The following is a 20,023-nucleotide window of genomic DNA, read 5'->3' as shown; positions in this document are numbered from 1 at the left end:
TCCAGTTCTAGCAAGAATCCTTCGAAGTCAGTTTAGCCAGAATACCCTTCCCCCTGACATTTCCTCATAGTAATCATCCATCTAATGACCTGCAACCTGCCCCCTCCCTGTTGTTGTTTTAGTCATTGTGCTGTGTCTGACTCTTTTGTGACCCCATGGACTGTAGTCCACCAGGTTCCTCTGTCCATGGGATTTCCCAGGCAAGGATACTGGAGTGGGTTCCCATTCCCTCCTCCAGGGACTCTTCCCAACCCAGAGGTTGATATTCCTCCTTTTCCTTGTTTTCGACATTGAGCCCACTTCTAAAATGAAGCCTCTTCCCCCTATTGCAATACTTAAAAAATTTTTTCCAAATAGAATGTATATTTATTGCTGTAACTACTTTCCAGCTCTGGTTTTTCTTCAGCATGACAATGTAATTATTTTGACTTTCACAGTAAGGATGAAAGTAAAATGTAAGCTCCATGATTTTGTTCAGTGATGAACAAAGAAGTAACTGGAACAAGAAAGATTCATAGCTGAGATACCATACATGTTTGTGGGATAAATGAAGGAATGGTTAACAAAGCTGGTCCTGAGGCTTTGACCTGAGGGATTCCATGGTGGAGAAGCTCTGCACAGCTGGTGTGCTCACCTGGATCCCAGAGATACAGTCTAGAATCATCCAGAATCACTGGGGGGGGGGGGGAGGGGGAGGGGGGTGCGGAGGGTTGCTCACATTCAGTTGTGTTTCCCTCCCAGGAGAAGTTCTGAGCATGAAATACATAGCCTATGTTTCTCAGACCAAGCTGCATATTATAATTGTTGGGAAAGCTTTTGAAAACAAAAACGAAAAAAACTCAGTACTTAGGCTGTATCCACTAGCCATTTAATTCAGAGACTCTGGAGGTGGGACTCAAGCATCAGGCTTTGGGAAGCTTATCAGGAGATTCCAGTGTAGAATCGAATATGAGAACAAGCCAGCCCCAGAGCAGTGGTTTTCCAAGCGTGGTCCCCGAACTATCAACTGGATCAATTAGAAGCAGCATCTGCGTCACCCCATCTTTACAGAGTGGGAAACTCTGGGGGAGGGGCCTCAGGATCTGCCTTTTATCATGTTCTCAGGGTGATCACGATGCTTGTTTAAAGTGTGCAAGCCTCTGATCTAGAAGAGATTCTGATTCAGGGCTCTGAAGTGGACCTCAGCGTCTGCATTTCTAACAGTCTCCTGGAAGATACTGTTTGTCTGAGAATTACTGCTAAGTTGTGGAGAGTGACCATCTCTCTTTACTTTTCTTTGGAAGCTCTCCTGGGGCCCAAGCAACATTCTGCTGTGCAGAACCCAGCTGGCAAGGGACAGAAAAGCCTCTGAGAGGAATTTCTGGGAATCTTTCTCACAGGGGCATGAGGAGGAGAAAGAACCCCAAGGGTCCCTGCTCACAAGAAAGAGCCTCGAGGGTCCCAGAGAGTACCCTGCTTACAAGAGAACAAATACTTTTTGTTATATCTTGGATTTATAACATTAATAACCCTATGTGACAAAAAATACCCTCTCCCTCAGTAGCATCATTGTGGTTTAGTTGCTCAGTCGTGTCTGACTCGTTGTGACCCCATGGACTGTAACCTGCCAGGCTCCTCTGTCTGTGGCATTCCCAGGCAAGAAAGCTTTAGTGGGTTGCCATTTCCTTCTCCAGGGGATCTTCCTGACCAAGGAAACGAACCTGCATCTCCTGCATTAAGAGGAGGATTCTTTATTGTCTGAGCTACCAGGGAAGCCTTCCTCAGTAGGATAGCTTTCAATAAAATAAATACTAAAGTATACTATATAATATAAATTATAATATAATTTAAATATATTATATTGTATTATAAATATGTTATAATATAAATTAAAACAACATCGTGTAGCATTGTAGTATTTAAGTATTAGAATAACATGGATCCTAGGGAAACCTTGAATAAATTGTGAAAATACTTTATTTCTCCTTTTAATATGTTGGAACTTCCAGTTGGAAAAGTGCTAACTCTGCTGAATCTTATTCATAAGGTTTCTTAAATGGCTCTCAAGTCTGTAAAAGTTTTGAGAATAGCGACACTATTTCCAGGTATGTTGACAGGTTACAGCAGCAATTCAAAAACCTTTTAAAATATTATAGGATCGCTCTTGGTGAATTTTGCCAGTAAGCTTTCTAATAAGCAAAATATCATAAACAATAAAATTGCATATGCATTTTAAGTTGGTAATTGTCTATGCTGGAAATGTTCTATATCTGTACAGTCCAATATGGTAGCCAATACACGCCTGGGCCCTAGACACATGCACTGGATTTTAACATACATTTAATTTGAATTAATTTAAATTTGGAGCTTCCCTCGTGTCTCAGATGGTAAAGAATCCGCCTGCAATGCAGGAAACCTGGGTTCGATCCCTGGGTTGGGAAGATCCCCTAGAGGAGGGCATGGCAACCCACTCCATAGAATCCCCATGGACAGAGGAGTCTGGCAAGCTACAGTCCATGGGGTCACAAAGAATTAGACATGACTGAGCAACTAAGCACAATAAAACAATAAAATTCCATATACATTTTAAGATAGTTATTGTCTATGTTGAAAAGGTTCTATATCTGTACTGTCCAATACGGTAGCCAATAGATGCCTGGGTCCAGACACATGCACTGGATTTTCACACATATTTACTTTGAATTAATTTAAATTTAAATAGTCAGATGTGTCTAGTGGCTACTTTCCTGGATTGCACAGTTATAGAAGGCCCTCTGCAGTTTTTAATAAATAATCTGGGGGTATTATACTCTGTTGCATTAGCCTACACAAGAATAAGTCCCTAAGAACGCTTCTTTGGCTAAAGAGAAAAATCTGTTTTTTAGCAACGGTCAGACAGAACAGTAATCTTTTAGGAGTTTTTCTCCACTCTTGTGTTTCTGTTTTGTTCCATTATGTAATTTCTTTTTAGCAACTCTTAGGGATACATTTTAAGACAGCTATACAATTCATAGGATGGTTTATCATGGGCTAGGTCACTGGATTAAAAATAACATAAGCACATTTCAACACACAGAGAATTTCATCTACTTTGCTGTCATGGAAGCTCAATTCCTCATTAAATATGTGTTAGCACTACAAATAAAACTGTAAACAAAAACAAAAACAAAAAAAAACTAACGACCACTACATCCTACTATAATATTTGGAAATGTGTGTGGACAAGTGATGCGCACTGAAAATTTTTTATATTGATGATGAGATCCTTAATAAATGGTGACATAAGAATTTTTGGAAATATTTTAAGAAGATGGAACCCAAATATTGTCCTGGATCACACAGTATGTATTACTGACCAGGGCAGTACCTACTGGGATTGTCACTTCCATCAGTCTGAATCAGTCTCAAACCAAAGGACTATTTTAATTGCCTTTTCCATCCTTCCAAAGTGGGGAACCCATCTATGTGAAATTGACAAGGAAGCGGAACATTTTTAAGTAGAGAGATGCTCCGATTAAATATTTCCCATAGGCAGAGTCCTGTGCACGTTAAACTGCTTGTTGCTCCTTTATTGTTTCCCATTATGGAAAAATGATCAAGGGAAAATAAGATGTTACTTCTAATTTCTATGGACATTTTATGTAGATTGTACTGCAAGGGGGAAAAAAAAGATTGTGTGTGTGTGTGTGTGTATGTGTGTGTGTTTTAATGAGACATGAACAATACATGTAACTCATCAAAGTTCCTTTATAAGATGAAGTATTTCATCTACATTATAGTTTACATATAAGTGTCAGGTGGGTGAGATTTAGGATATATTACAGTTGTTATTTTTACATAATGGGTATGTCTACATGTGGTATGCTGAGTCCCTGGTGGCTCAGACGGTAAAGTGTTTGTCTGCAATGCAGGAGACACAGGTTCGATCCCTGGGTTCGGAAGATCCCCTGGAGAAGGAAATGGCAGCCCACTCCAGTATTCTTGCCTGGAAAATCCCACGGACGGCGGAGCCTGGTAGGCTACTGTCCATGGGGTCGAAAAGAGTCGGACACGACTGAGCCACTTCACTTCACTTCACTGTGTAATTATGCAGTGGATTTATGCCTATTTTACAAAAGTGTTTAAGGGGAGAATGTATTTTCAAAGTGTAGTAGGAAGAATATTGAAGTAGAATTTAGGCAATATATACATTATTCCCATTAACTAAAAGTACTCAAGTTCCATGCAGCAATTCACTCATTAATTCAATAATCCATTAACAAGAGCCTATTATATTCCATGTAAAAATATGAAGTTTTCTTATGAAATTCTCTCTGCAGTCTTCCTACATGGAATAATTTTATCTTGACGTTCTTTGGGAGATAAAAAAACTAAAATTTTGTTTCAGAATACTATCTGGCTCACAATTACACTATTTTCAATTGGGAAGTTCCAATCCCCTAAACATGGCGCTCTTGGGCCAGAACATGGCATGGATCTTAACACCCACATAGTTGTCTATTGACCTTTCCAGGTTGTATTTTCTGTAAAAGGAGCAGAGATGGCGTAAGGGCAATGAGGGGGAAAAAATTCTCCAAACTTGGAAACTTATTTAAGCCTCATTCTCTGGGGATTTGGCCATGTGTGAAAAAAACAAAACAAAGACCCAGCGCTTACAGCCAGTTCACTAGGGACTTGACAGGCTAAACTCTGCAAGGAATCTTGACTTCGGATCATGAGTAAGCAGTGTCACTAAGCAAAACCGCATTTTATAAAGCAGACCCGTGATTTACAAGCAGTCCTTGTGAAGATGCATTTAGACCTGCCAAGTTTCCTGGAAACGTCAGCGAGGCCCCTAACTCTGGGTCAAAGGGAATGTCTGCCCAAAATGCTAGGCAGCTGGGTCAGAGATGTCAGCAATGGGAAGCTGGAACCTGTGTTCTGAGGCTTCACAGATGGGAGCCTAATGCCTAGTGATCAGCAGTCTGTATTCATCACTGTTCATCTTCCTGGCATCACCATCTCACTTGTGAACCTCATAAGTCATCTCAGGGTTTCTCTCCTCTGAAGATGACCCCAGTTGTGGAGATGGAGGTCACTGCCCGGAGTGGTGCTCCAGGACAAAATCAGTGTCACAAGAGGCAGAGAGAGAGAGGGAACTAAGGACGAGGCATCAGGCCAGGGCCACAGAAGAGCCCAAACATGGGAATGTAGCAGTGGGTTTGGTGGGAAGAGGTCTGGCTAGTGTTTGAAGGAGTGCAAATGCAGAGAGGGATAAATGATGAGAAAAATAACATCAATGACCGGGGAACATTCTTTTGATGAGCAAAGAAGCCTGAATAACTTTCGAAAGTAAAAAACAGTGTATGTGACTTTATGGTGTACATCTTTATGTACATCTTTGAAGAAATCCATTGCCAAACCAGAGGATCTGGTAACATGATTTTGTAATATCAGCTACGTGCTGCTGATTAACACGTGTGAGAATGTGTTGAACTCATTAGGGTAAGTTGGTGCAGAGCTCCAGGCTTGTTCAGAACTATGGACGAAGCCATTTACTCTTACAGCTTGGAAACAAGAAGAAAGCACCAACTCCAAAATGCCCATGTCTTAGATGAAATGTGCCTGTAATATGCCACTAAAAGGAATCTACACCCACAAAGTAAGTTTTGTGCCTTTGAGTCTCTGGGAGAAAATCAGTTTGCTTGAACACTACCATCATGGCTTCCAAAATCTCAATAACTTCTCTTTTGAAACTGTCTTCAGAAGAAAGGCCTCTCTTTAAATAATTCCCGAGATAGAAAATCCTGGTTCTGTGAAAAAGATCTGATTTCAGAAATGGCCAAATAAAATCATCAAGTGCCTTGTCTAACAATTCCTTTGAGGAGCACTGCTTTCGGTGAAAACTCATATGAAACATAAAGTGAAGAGACACTTCTGTGGGAAGTCCACACACCATCCCTGAACTCATTACCCCTGGGATGAAGTGAGGAAAAGCTGGCTTAAAACTCAACATTCAAAGAACAAAGATCACGGCATCCAGTCCCATCACTTCATGGCAAACAGAAGGGGAAAAAGTGGAAACAGTGACAGATTTTACTTTCTTAGGCTCCAAAATCACTGCTGACAGTAATTGCAGCCACGAAATTAAGACAATTGCTCCTTGGAAGGAAAGCTAGGACAGACCTAGACAGCATATTAAAAAGCAGAGACATTATTCTGCCAACAAAGATCCATCTAGTCAAATCTATGGTTTTTTCCAGTAGTCATGTACAGATGTGAGAGTTGGACCATAAAAAAGGCTGAGCGCCGAAGAATTGATGCTTTTGAACTCTGGTGTTGGAAAAGACTCTTGAGAATCCCTTGGACTGCAAGGAGATCAAACCAGTCAATGCTAAAGGAAATCAACACTGAATATTCATTGGTAGGACTGATGCTGAAACTGAAACTCCACTACTTTGGCCACTTGAGGCGAAGAGCTTACTCACTGGAAAAGACACTGGCAAAGATTGAAGGCAAAAGGAGAAGCGGGCAGCAGAGGATGAGATGGTTAGAGAACATCACCAACTCAGTGGACGTGAGTTTAAGCAAACTCCAGGAAATAGTGAAGGACAGAGAAGCCCGGCATGTTGCAGTTCCTGGGGTCACAAAGAGTTGGACACGATTTAGTGACTGAACAGCAACAGCAGAGTGGATCCACTGCCCCAGGGCCCCTAAGCCACTCATATAAACAGGGAAGTGCAGGCTTTTATACCCTAGGTACTGGTTTTTCCTTCTCTCCAACCTCACTTTAATAAAAGTATGATCAGGGTCACTACCAATAAATATCAATAACCTCAGATATGCAGATGACACCACCCTTATGGCAGAAAGTGAAGAGGAGCTAAAAAGCCTCTTGATGAAAGTGAATGTGGAGAGTGAAAAAGTTAGCTTAAAGCTCAACATTCAGAAAACGAAGATCATGGTATCCGGTCCCATCACTTCATGGCAAATAGATGGGGAAACAGTAGAAACAGTGTCAGACTTTATTTTTTGGGGCTCCAAAATCACTGCAGATGGTGATTGCAACCATGAAATTAAAAGACGCTTACTCCTTGGAAGAAAAGTTATGACCAACCTAGATAGCATATTCAAGAGCAGAGACATTACTTTGCTGACTAAGGTCCGTGTAGTCAAGGCTCTGGTTTTTCCAGTGGTCATGTATGGATGTGAGATTTGGACTGTGAAGAAGGCTGAGTGCCGAAGAACTGATGCTTTTGAACTGTGGTGTTGGAGAAGACTCTTGAGAGTCCCTTGGACTGCAAGGAGATCCAACCAGTCCATTCTGAAGATCAGCTCTGGGATTTCTTTGGAAAGAATGATGCCAAAGCTGAAACTCCACTACTTTGGCCACCTCATGTGAAGAGTACTGGTTTTTCCTTCTCTCCAACCTCACTTTAATAAAAGTATGATTAGGGTCATTACCAATAAATATTCTCAGAAGTATTTCATGTGGCCAATACTATGGTCTACTAAGTAGAATAGGGTGACAGAAGATGAGATAGTTGGATGGCACCACCAACACAAAGGACATGAGTTTGAGCCAGCTCTGGGAGATAGTGAAGGACAGGGAAGCCTGCAGTCCATGGGGCCACAGAGAATCACATGCAATTCAATGAATGAACAACAACCAAGAAGAAAGAAAACAGAGAAGAAAAAACTTAAGCAATGACATGTGTCTCATACAAATTTATCTTTAAGAGGGATTTTTTGATGGCAACTCTTCCTCAGAAACATGAGCCTTGGCAAAAATACACTATGTAAAACTTTTATTTCAGCAAGAGGCTCATTTAGTATAACTTTAATAACACAAACATTTGCACAGAAGAAGAGCTGTTGCAGTAAATCACATATGCACACTGCCCACAATGAGAAATGCTTCAGCTATTGAAATCAGATTAAATATATTTCTACTGGAAAAAGAAAATGGGTAAAAATTTATAGCAGAGCACTGAGAAAGGATTTCCAACACGTAATTATCTGAAAATGCTCTTACAAACAAAGTGCGAGTTTCCCACAGATATGCCAGACAAAGCGTACAAAATGACGTGATTTCTTCTGTAAATGCAGTATAAACACATACATTCTACACTAAAGACATCTCAGCAATTTTGTGTTTTCCAAGTTTTTTAGTGACTTTACTCTTTACAGGTGCCACCCAGCAACAACTTCTTTCCTAATTCAGCAAACTGGAATGATGTCAAACTAGGCATCTGTGTGACTTTTCGCATTCAGCAATCAAGATGCAAGTGTTCATTGGAGGGTTGGGTCCTCCTTGGGACCACGCATGTCCCTGTGTCTATCGTACTGCCATCCAGAGTTCTCCATCCCCTTGACCTTCACATCCACCTAGCATGAAGGTGCACCAATAAGCAATGTTCAAAACTCATCGACTTCTGGCAGAAGTGAGCAGATGGTGTATTTATTATGATGATATAGTGCACATGAGAACTTTTAAGACTTAAAAGTCAGTGCCACATTAAATAGACAGGCCAGATCAAAAAGAAACGTCATTTGCTTCTCAAAAAGCTTACTTCTTTTTCTCGTGTATCTACCATTGTTCGAGTATTATTTTTACAGAACAATCATGCAATTCTTAATCTCCTGCAGGAAGCAGGCAGTTTCTACAATTATAAGGTGCACAGGCTCACTTTAGTTCTGCTGGACAAGATGAAAGTGGTTTTAAAATCTGCCGGTTCCTATACTTCTTTACCAGTGTTCCGTGTGCAGGTGTATACGCTCTGTTTCTTGCTTCTTTTGTCAGTCTGAGGCATGAAATACTTGATGAGACTGCTGTAAGAAACAGACACTTGAAGTGGTCCATTTTCGAGACACAGTAGGTAAGGCCGAGTGGAAAAGTACTAACAGCTAAACTTGCAGACATGACAAAGTTGAGGCCTGGGTTCTTTAGATAAAGCTAGGGTTGGGGGAGGGAGATCACACAGCATCCTAAAGAGATAGGACTCCACCCATTGCCTGTGCCCTGGCTCTAAACTTGCCTAATGACTTGCAGGAGAGACACAGTTCACGCACCTGCAGTGTCCCTAGGAAAACAGGATGTTTGGGGAAGTGATAAACCAGCAAGAAAGTCTTTTGAAAAATGCGGATGTAAGTTGGAAAGGGAGAAAGAGGGATACCCTATGAGGAAATAATGAAACTTAGGTGACCTTGGGGAAGACTGTACATCCCATAGTACTCAGCCAATGAGGAACCTGGGGGAGGGAGGGACCTGTGTGTTAGGGAATATATATATATATATATATATATATATATATATATATTCATATATGCAACTGAAAAAACAGCTCTATTTTGATTGGAGGCACCTACCAGGAGCTACGAAGGCTAAGGTTGACTTGGAGGAAGAAGGGAGGGATGGAGGGATAGTCTACACACCTGGATGGAGAGGGGAGCTGGCAGGATAGCTAAGCGGAATGTAGCAGTGGGCAAAGCATAACTGAATCAGCTCAAGTGACTTTCCAGAAAGGCCTTGGGATCTGATGGGAAGGGTCTTATACTCTCCTCTAGCCGAGTCCTGTGAATTCATCTTAGAGTCTGAGGAGAATGACCTTCAAAGACTTCAGTTAGGGTCATGCCAGAGAACTAGAATTCTACGGTAATTTTGTGACTCAGCTTGACACGGTAGGGCAGGGCAGACCATGCACCAGCGCCTGATGTGAAGCCTGGTGATGATAACCCCACAAACATCTATCATGCTGAATAAACTAGTATTGGTTAAAAGTTGACACCAAAATTTTTGAAAATTTGTGATATTCCTTTGAAATTATAGTCTGACATGATTTGGAAGCCAGAGAGAAAACCATTTGCTTTACTTTAGAATTACACTTTTTTTTTAGGTTCCCTAAAATGAAATGTTTTTGTATTACTTGGTTATTGACCTTATTAACCTGGTCTGGCATCTGTGAGCCATTATTTGAACTTTCATAGCCCTTTTGGCACTCGATGATGACAGGATATTCTAAAATTTAATATAGCTTGGCAGAAGTGAGCTTGAACACAATTTAGAATATTGAAAAGAACATGTCACAGGGCTCTGGGAAACCACTGAAAGACAGGGATTCTCAGGACAAGCTCAGCAAAGGAGATGTTACAGGGATGACATGTGACCTCCTTATTTCAAGGGTAGCACACTAAATGCTGAGTAAAAGTGCTGGTGTGCTTGTTCAGCATTTCTCTGACATGATTGTGAAATCACGCTAAAACATGCCTTTCATACTGCAGCATGCTGAAGCTGAGTGAATCGTGGTACCCAGATCTGATGCTCTGCTAAAATAAATAGGATTCAGCAATCCACCAGTAGCCTCCATCCTGTTAACCAAGTAGATTAGAACAACCCCCTTGTTTGAATATTCAGACTGCAACCACCCACCTGTCAGATAAAGGAGTGCAAACCAGTAACCTATGACTCTAACTGAAGTTATCACCTTGAATATGCACATTGATAGATGCCTTCAAATGCACAGCTTTGATATCTCCACAACCAAGTTATAATTTGTGATTAAACTTTAAAGCAGACTTAATGTGAGGCCCAATCTGTCCTTTGAGCTGCTACTGTTTTACTCCCATGTGTTGAACTCTGACAAGTAGAACTCCAATGTGGAAGAAGATAAATCAGCATATTGCTGGTTTACATGTGTAGCGCTCTTACTAGGATCAAGCTGTAGATACATTTAATTGAAACAGTCAATATATAAAAGGAAACCTATGAAACACTGCCTCGAAAGGATTAGGCTTCAATTCAGTTAAGATTCTGTTCCCATTCTTACTTCTGCTACCTTAAAATGGTGGCTGACGACTCCTCTAAATGCACTGAGTTTGAGTTTCTGCATATTTAAGATGTAAATGATAATTTAAATTTAAAATGTAAATGTGGTGGGGATTAAATAAGAGGTTGTATGTAAAACAGATTACTTCCGGGTCTCGGTAAATGGTAACTATTGATTTTATAAGTAAGAAAGCTTTGATTTAACAGTCCTCACAGAGCTATGTATGAACTGAGTGCATATCAAGTTAAGCTGATAATGAACTGATTTTTCTCTTGATACTGATTGTTCCATTTTCCATGATGCTCAGCTAGGGGAAATGTGATTTTTTTTTTCATTTGACTTAATGTTTTAACTCAAATTACAGGGGTCTTAAATATTTATGAGAGGAAGCCAAGGATGAGTATTAAATAGTTTAAGATAAAAATAAAAGAAAGATAGAAGTTTATTGCTTTACTAGCTACATGTCTTATAAGTTCTGGGAAACTGGCAAAAGCTAAATTCAGAGCTTTCATAAGTTAGTCTAAATATAAATTATCCCTTATTTATGAATATTTCTGGCCCATTAGACCTAGACGTGTGGATAGACAGAAGGGTTAAAAAAGGTCTGTAATCATTTATTTACTCCCAAAGAATTCAAAATTACATATATCCCACCATTATCAGTGTATCATGGTCAGAGAGAGTTCAGTATAGATGGGAAGATTAAAAGAGAGTTCCTTTCAAGAATGGGATGCTTTTTAGAGGAAAAAAAAATCTGTACCTAGAGAAAAAAATCCTATAGCTTCCAATTCTTATTTTAATAAATTAAAATGAGATGAAAAAGATTTAATAACATTTTCTATGCTAATAACATCACTCAATACTTCAAACATTATATAATGTTTTTGCATACACAAATAAGAATTATTTTGCATAAATGAAAGTATATAAAATAATTTTTTCTAATTAATTAAAAAATATTTTTTAGACATTCCCTCTTGTGTCGTATCAGATTTCTGTAAGGGAGATAGAATAGAACAGTGTTTTCAAGAGCAGTGACCCAGGAGCTGGTAACTAGCACAGTTCCAGGGTTAGTCTGTGTGTGGGGACCTGGATGCAATGAATTCAAGGCCTTTTCCTTCTTGAGCATCACACACCACCAGATTTCCATCCAAAGGGGGCACCCTTTGAACTGGGGTCACACCCTGGACCCCCATGGGGCAACGGGCCCCTCTCAATGGAATGCTTTATTTACCATTCCACTTTATCCACATAACCTTGACATCACAAGCAGGTAAAAGTTACACTGCCACTGATGGGCAAAGGTTTTGCCTGAAAGAGACAATCATAGATAATAGATAGCTGGGACAATCATTTCACTTTAATAATTGAAATGCACTGAGACTTTTCAGCTTATGCCTCATTTATGTTCATATCACCTCAAAAAAGCATCTCAGGATAACTGCATGATGCCATTCTAATTCACCTTGCCTCCTCTCTTCCAGCAGACATTTCTTGGGGGCCATGTGGATGGTGCTAAAAATGAAAACAGCCCTGCCCTCAAGTGGTTTTCAGTTTTGTTGGGAAAACACACGGATGCATAAAAACAATGAATTGGTGACAGAGATGGGTTTGGTTGTTGCAGGAGCTTGGGGTAGGTAGTGTGCCTGGGCCAGGGTTTCTGGAAGAGGAACTGCCCAATAAATGCAGAAAGGATGAAGTTAAAGTTGTCAGTTTAAGGGGTACTTTTGGGGTTGTGGGTTCTTCATTCCAGGAATGATGCACAGACTTTAAGAGGGTCTCATGTCCCTTTATACTAAAAAATAAGTATAAAGTAGCTTAAAACAAGATATCCCTCCAGTATATTAATTCTGGTGGGTTGACTGAATATAGCCTGCACCCCCAAATTATCAAAACTAAAGTATTAGGTACTACACACACATACATAAATACACACACATGTATATATCACAACATTTACAACAATTTTTTTTAATTGCAGTTGGTAGCCACTTCTTTTTACCAAGAGTTGATTTTAACTGCAGCTAAGTGTGTACATTAAAACCACAAGAGCAAGTACACATCTCAAAGAAACAGCTGAGGGCACATTTCATAATCAAACTTGACAAAGTGTAACTATTGCAACTCAACCACAATTATTTTCAGAATAGTTCTGTATATGCATATGTGATGATGCCTTTACACTATGCTCCTTTATATGATTGACCCCAAAGAATAATTTCACGCTTTTTTTTTTTTAAGGAGAGAGACTGTGTTTCAGGTATCCTCACAAACTCATCATGCATGTCATATTTATAATCAACACAGAAATAGGAACTAGACACCCATTTGCATATTCACCTAGGTTAGTATATATAAAGCAGAAAGAGCATGAGCAATTGATTGACATTCCTGCAAAAAAGATGCTTGTAATTTGAGTTATTCTATAATCGTTTTGTGTTATTCATTTCCTTCGCTCACGGCACTGAAAGCATCTCTCCAAAGTTGCAGGGCACTTGTAAAAAAGGCAGGAGGGGACACCATAGCCATTTGACAGCCCTGCTTCCCGCTTGACCCCTTGGAGCCCAAGGACCAACACAGCAGAGCATCCCATCCCCAGCACGTACCTGGCTGAAACTCTGGCCCGCACCTCGGGCTTGTGTGCTGCGGGCAGGGAGCTGCGACGGGGCTGTCTCACCCAGAGCCAGGGTCTGGTTGCTATGGTAGCTGGCTGGATACTGGAAGGACCCTTCAGGTTTGGAATTGAGCTGAAGTGCACTCTGGGACAGCAGGCTGGGCCCTGCATTGAAAGTCATTTAGAGCAGTAAGTGACAGCCTCAGTGAAGCAGAAATGACATGTATTATTTATTGAGAGTAGCCTAGAATTATCACATGCGCATGATTCCAGCCATCTATGCTTTGAATTCTGAGAACTAAAATGACCATATAATTCTACTCCAGCTCTTAAATGAGATTTTTTCTCTCTTTTTTTTTTTTTTTGTGGTGTAAAAGTTCTCCAAAGAGTAGATTTTTTTTTTTCCAAATGATCTCATTCTGACCTACATAGAGACATTTCTTACAAGACAAATTAGTTAATCAAGTACTTATTTTTGGATCAGACTATGTTGGAAACATTTGAAATAATTTAAAAGTCTTCCTTTTGGTACATGTTAATTGCATTAATATATCTCCTACTGTATTAATAGGATGCTTGAACACTTAAAACCTTCCAATCAGTAATAAGTTCTGTTGTATAAATAGTGATGTAATACTCAAAGCTTGAAGGGTAGACAGTGTGTAAAATATTAATAGCTCTCATACAATGTAGAATTTAACCTGATCTCACATGATCTCTGAGGGCTAGTTATCTTTTCCATCACAGCAATGCACAACAGAAGAACAAAGAGAAGACACAGTGTTTAAACTGGTGCTGCTAAGCTGGCTGACCCTACAAGAGATGGAGAAAGGAATTCCTGGCCCCATTAGTTAATTATACTTTGTACGAGAAAATGTGGTTTATTTTCTTTCTTTTTAGAAGAGATCTTTGCAACAGTTTGCCTATTTCCTCTGTAAGCAAATTTTCTTTAATCAAATTTCATACTCACTTTGGGGATGAAAAGAAGTACAGAAGAGTGTAAGTGTGTTACTATTTTCTAGTATGTGTGTTTGAGAGGGAGCTGGGGTAAGTAGAGTGAGTTGTGTGAGGGTGAGGGACTTGGCAACTCAAGTTCTCTCATGTTATCTCAACCATAGGACAAAGTCACTCCTCTTTTGAAGGAGGGTAATTATATACATGGGTTTCCCTGGTGGCTCAGATGGTAAAGAATCTGCTTGCAATGCTAGGGACCCGGGTTCGATCCATAATCCCATCCTTAATCTTCCTCTTCGGCTGTTTTAAACTATAGTATCATTTCTAAGGAGCGTCAGCAAATTTCAAGTTCCTTCTTTTTTTTTTTTTTTAAATAGAACATGGCTTTTTATTTCAAATGAGGCTGCAGATTTGACATGATATAGGCCAATTTTTTTTCTAGGAAAACAATTTCTTCTCTTAATAAGGATCAGTTCACATAACCTCTGCATTTAAGACCTCCTCTCTCCCTCTAATTCCCTGATGGAACTTCTAAACAATGCAAAATACTTTTTCATCATTGGAAATTGAATACTAAGATGATTAGTTAGTATAGGTAAGACTTGGTATTTTTGGAATCTATACAGTTTCTGGAAAAAAAAGTCAAGCAAGGAAATAAAACCATTTTCATCCAGTCCCAATTTCATCATGAAGGGCATAGCAAAAGTACAATTGCAATCCCTTTCCTTGTAATTTCAAAAATAGAGTCCCAAGAAATTTGTCTATACCAGATGGCGAAGTTTGCAATAGCTTGCGAAAAGTCATTTAGTTCATACTGATGGTATTATAGGGCTAATCACCAGGACTACGATGCACCTATGGGGAACGCATTCAGGGTTTCATTTTGGATGCCAAGAACATATTTTTGCCACTGCTGCTGAGGAAACTGTCAGGCATGAAGATGGAGTCAAGGGCTGGTCTCTGATGCCCAGGTAATGGGCAGGCTGAGACATGGCAGAGCCTTTGGAAGGGAAGAGGGACTGGTGATGGGGCAGAGGTGGGAACTGACTGCAAAATTAGAAGGATGGGGTGGGTGCTAGGAAGACAACAATAAATTGCAGCCAAGGGCTTTCCCCTTGGTCCCTACCCTCCTGAAGGTCACTGCTCAATGGAGGGGAGTGAGCTATGGCAGAAAAGCAGAGGCCCTTTATGGTGAGTGGTCAGCACTGTACCTAACAATGGGCAGCTTCCCACTGAGACTTCTTTGGTTATTTCCTTCTGGACAGTCCACCCTGACACAATGCCTTGAACTGGCCATGCACCACCCCTGCCACCGCCCCCCGCCACAACAATGCATCTCCATGGCAATGAAAGTCAAAACAGATATACAAGACTGCACAAACTTTTGGAAATGTCAATACAATTTTAAAAATTCTTTAATTTCATATAACTAATTTAACAGTCTATAAAGTCAAAACATGTATGTTCTGGTTATTTGCCTTTTAAAGAGATGGCATGACTTTGCTCCGATGAACTTACTTGCATACGTAATTAGCAAGTCAAACAAACTTGTCAATTCTGAGTAGATTCATGATTATCTCTAGAAACCTACAAATGTTCTCCAGGCAGGATAGAAAGGCAACAATTGAAAGCCCCTTTTCGAAGCAATTTCAATTAAAAATATGATTTATGTGCTCCTGAAATATACATCATGAAATAATCAAATCTGCTCTTTTATAGAATCAGTGGTGCATCTGATCAATACTCCATGAAAACAAAGATTCTCTGTCTCATTACTTTGTTCACACATCTCAAGCATGGAGCCTAGATGTAGTCTGACAAACATAATTGCAACAATGAGCAATATATCATAATATTACAACCCTGACATAGCACCTGGCAAGGACAAAAAGCACAGTAGCCAAAACATTGCATGCATTTAAAAATCATTTTCTCGTTGATTACTAGGTTTCAAAGGAATGGCGTTTATTCACTCCAATTTTAGACAGCACAGACATACGAGAATATGAAACAAGTGAAAATTAGAAGATAATTCTTAATTTCTTTATAATAAAAGTAAATTTTATGTATAACTGACTCAATTAGCTTTATTAACATTATTGTGAACTGGGGTAGAAAATTCAAAATTTTCAGAGATTTCAGAAGCATTTATAGTTTGGGGCTTTAAATGATGATTTTTTTCCCTCATGACCTTATGACTTTCCATGAAGTCTTGCTTGGGTTAGAGGTAAAATGAGGCTGCAGCCTTGAGGATATGATGTGAATCCACTGGGGGATGGGGACAGTGTAAGAGGATTTCTTGGGATGTTCAGAAGGGAGAAAGAGACTGGGTCTTAAAATTCCACCCAGGGAAATGGAATATTGCTTTTAGTGCCATTAATTGCTCCAGAAGAATCTTGAACTATGAGCAACAGTTAGTCACCATGTCCTATTAGAGCATCAAAAGCAGACGCCACCCTTCAGCAGGTGCGTTTCAGGACACGCACCTAAGAGGACACGGTGAGTTCTTTGTCCCCTGTCATGGGGCCGTCCTCAAAGCTAAGCCCAGATGTATTTTTCCAAAATACGTCAGCCCTGGAAGCCAGAAAGTAGATAGGAAACTGTTTTCCGAGAAACGGATCAAAATCAAAGGTGTATGTGCCCTTGATCTGATCAAGACACACTAGTTCTACCTGGACAGTGGGGAGACATTCCAAAGGAACTGTAGAGTTCAGGGACACAGGACCCACCATTAAACCTAGGAGGGCATCCCGACTGTCATATCAGTGTCTCAATATGTTTTCAAATATATGAATTAATTTAAGAACACGTTGTTGTTTAGGTGCTGACTCATGTCCCATTCTTCTGCACCCGCATGGACTGTAGCCTGCCTGGCTCCTCTGTCCATGGGATTCTCCAGGCAAGAATACAAGAAGGTTGCCATCTCCTTCTCCAGGGGATCTTGCCAACCCAGGGATCAAACCCGTGCCTCCTGCTTGGCAGGTGGATTCCTTACCGCTGAGCCACAAGGCAGCTCCCAAATCACATAATAACCTGCTCTGAAAAAAAAGCCCTCGCATCTTTGTCACTATTCTGAGGAGTGTGAACAGGGGTGTGCAGAGGTCCGCCAGAGTCACACACTCGGTAAAAGGAAGATGAGAAGCTGTTCTTGCCTTCTGTCTCCGACTCCGGGAGTTGTGGTCGGTTAACATCCAGGCAACTATTTAAATCGTACACACACATCAACATTAATGGGTTGAAAAATTCTTCCCTAAATAGAAGTCACTTTGTGGGAGGGACCTTCACACCTCAGGGCGTGGTAGTGCTTCTTCAAAGAACCTTTCCTTAGAGATTCCCGGTGTTGGCTAGGGGAAGCCTGCTGTCCTCCAGGAGTGGGGCAGATGTCAACCTCAGCAGATAGAAAGGCAGAAGCGTTCGTTTCTTGCATGAAAAATTCAGGATCACTTACAGGTCATATTAGCGTCCACTAAAGTATATAGTCAGCTTCTCAAATTAACTAGATATTTTAGCTTCCCTGCTCATGTGCACTCATTTTCTTCACATGGATTTAAGAAAAAAGTTATTTATCTGGCTGTGTCAGGTCTTAATTGCATCACACGAGATCTACTGCTGTGGCACACGGACTCTCCAGCTGTGGCTCAAGGGCTCGGGAGCTGTGGTGCCTGGGCTTACACTGCTCCAAGGAACATGGGCTCTTAGTCCCCTGATCAGGGATTGAACCTGTGGTCTCTGCATTGCAAGCTGGATTCCTAACCCCTGGACCACCAGGGAAGTCCCCTTTACATGAATTTAAAAAGACTCCATTTAGAATTGTTAATTCTTATTTGCTTTAGCTAAACATCAGTTTCAGAAAAGAGTAAACCTTAATTAAACTATGTACTTTGCAATAACAGAGAAAAGGCCAGAGGTTTACAAAGTGGCATTCCCAAGTCATTATTTGGATTGCAATCATGCCAGCTGGAGTGGGAGTATGTTGGAAAAAAAAAAAAAAATCCCGGGCCAGAACATAGAAGAGCTGGTGCGCTCTAGTCCATTTCTTCATGTATGACATCACAGATGATGAAGGCAAGGATAGCAAACGAGCTCCCCTTCCCTGAGTGTTCACTAAGTTCCAGGGACTGTTCTGAGCAGCTGATACCTATTAATCCCTGGAATCCTAACAAGATTTCTATAGAAGTGCAGGAATCCGCATGTATGCTGACATTGCTGAGGGTCCCACTGCCTGAGAACACACAGCAGTCATGGCGTGCCTGGTGCAAGCAAGGCAGGGTGGCTTCAGAGAGCTCGTTCTTATCACACTTCATTATTTGTCCTCTAAAATTTTAATCTCTGCAAATTTGAGCGCCTAATGAGATAATGGATGTGAAAGTGCTTGAAAAAATATAAACTGCTACACAAATGTCGGTTATTAGTATTATTATCTAATTATCTAATTAATGAGCCACGTGGCCTGAGAATAAAACCCTGACTGGAATCTGTCCTGAAAACCAGATTCTAGTTCTGTCCCATCCATATATCAGTGTTTTCTTTCAACACCCTCTAGTAAAAGTAAAGTTGCTCAGTCGTGTCTGATACTTTTCGATCCCATGGACTGTAGCCTGTCAGGCTCCTCCGTTCATAGAGTTTTCCAGGCAAGAATACTGGAGTGGGTTGCCATTTCCTTCTCCAGGGGATCTTCCCAGTGCAGGGACCGAACCCGGATCTCCAATATTGCAGACAGACGCTTTACTGTCTGAGCCACCAGGGAAGCCTGCAAGACCCTCTAAGCTTCCCTTTTACAAACAGGACACACGAGGCATAGATCCTTAAAATGGCTTGGAAATAAAAACGAAACCAAACAAAACCTAGGGTCAGAGAAAGAGATAAGGAAGAGAAGGTTCTCTCTTAGCCTGAAATTCCATTCTCTGTCAACCTTGAAACCCACTCTCAGACTTGTGGTTTAAATGTCACCTCCTCCATGCAGCCTGCCCTGATGTCTGATTGCCCTGGGGAAATTAACCACACCCCCATCTCTGCTGCCTTAATACTGTGCATAGCCTCTGAGAAATTTCAACAGAGAAATTTGTAGTCTTACACAGCAAATGGTAAAGAACCTGTCTGATAATTCAGGAGACATGAGATGCAGGTTTGATCCCTGGGTTGGGAAGATCCCCTGGAGGAGGGCATGGCAACCCACTCCAGTATTCTCACCTGAAGAGTCCCATGGACAGAGGAGCCTGGTGGGCTACAGTTCATGGGATAGCAAAGAGACTCCACTGAGGAGACTTAGCAAGCACACACACAGCAATAGGTTTTCTGGAAGGAGAGTAACAAAATAAAAACAAGGAGTCTGAACATTTATGTGAAAGCTGCTGCATTCAGATACTTGGAGACTCTAGAGACCATGGATTTCCTGGAGTGGAGAAAAAGGAGACCAGAAGAAATGGAGGAAATCTCAATTGGGGTAATGGCCATGGTAGGAAGGAAGGGAAAATCGTGCATTTAAGAGACCGTTTTTAAAGCTCATTGGTACTTGGAGACTAGTAGACAGGAAGGGAAGGCCCGCCCAAACGACTGGACACTCTTTAGCTGGCCGCTCGAACGATCTCGCTGACACTGCAGTGTGTGCGGGGAGGACGCCCACGGTGCAGATAAGTCTTTTCTAGAAAACCGAGCTGACAGGACAGAGCTC

General features: G+C 40.9%; 1 protein-coding gene across 1 annotated transcript in view; it reads right to left on the bottom strand.

Annotated features, from left to right (window-relative positions):
* Positions 1 to 20,023, bottom strand: part of CTNND2 (catenin delta 2) — a 1,126,037-nt gene that overhangs the window by 480,015 nt on the left and 625,999 nt on the right. The window contains exon 6 of the mRNA XM_069556073.1: positions 13,391 to 13,563. Within this exon, the coding sequence (XP_069412174.1) occupies positions 13,391 to 13,563 (173 nt within the window). The remainder of the gene's footprint in view (positions 1 to 13,390; positions 13,564 to 20,023) is intronic.

Source organism: Ovis canadensis, chromosome 16, assembly GCF_042477335.2.
Source record: "Ovis canadensis isolate MfBH-ARS-UI-01 breed Bighorn chromosome 16, ARS-UI_OviCan_v2, whole genome shotgun sequence".
Taxonomy (NCBI): Eukaryota; Metazoa; Chordata; class Mammalia; order Artiodactyla; family Bovidae; genus Ovis; species Ovis canadensis.
The sequence above is the reverse complement of the archived record's forward strand: the minus strand, read 5'-3'. Positions and strand labels throughout refer to the sequence as shown.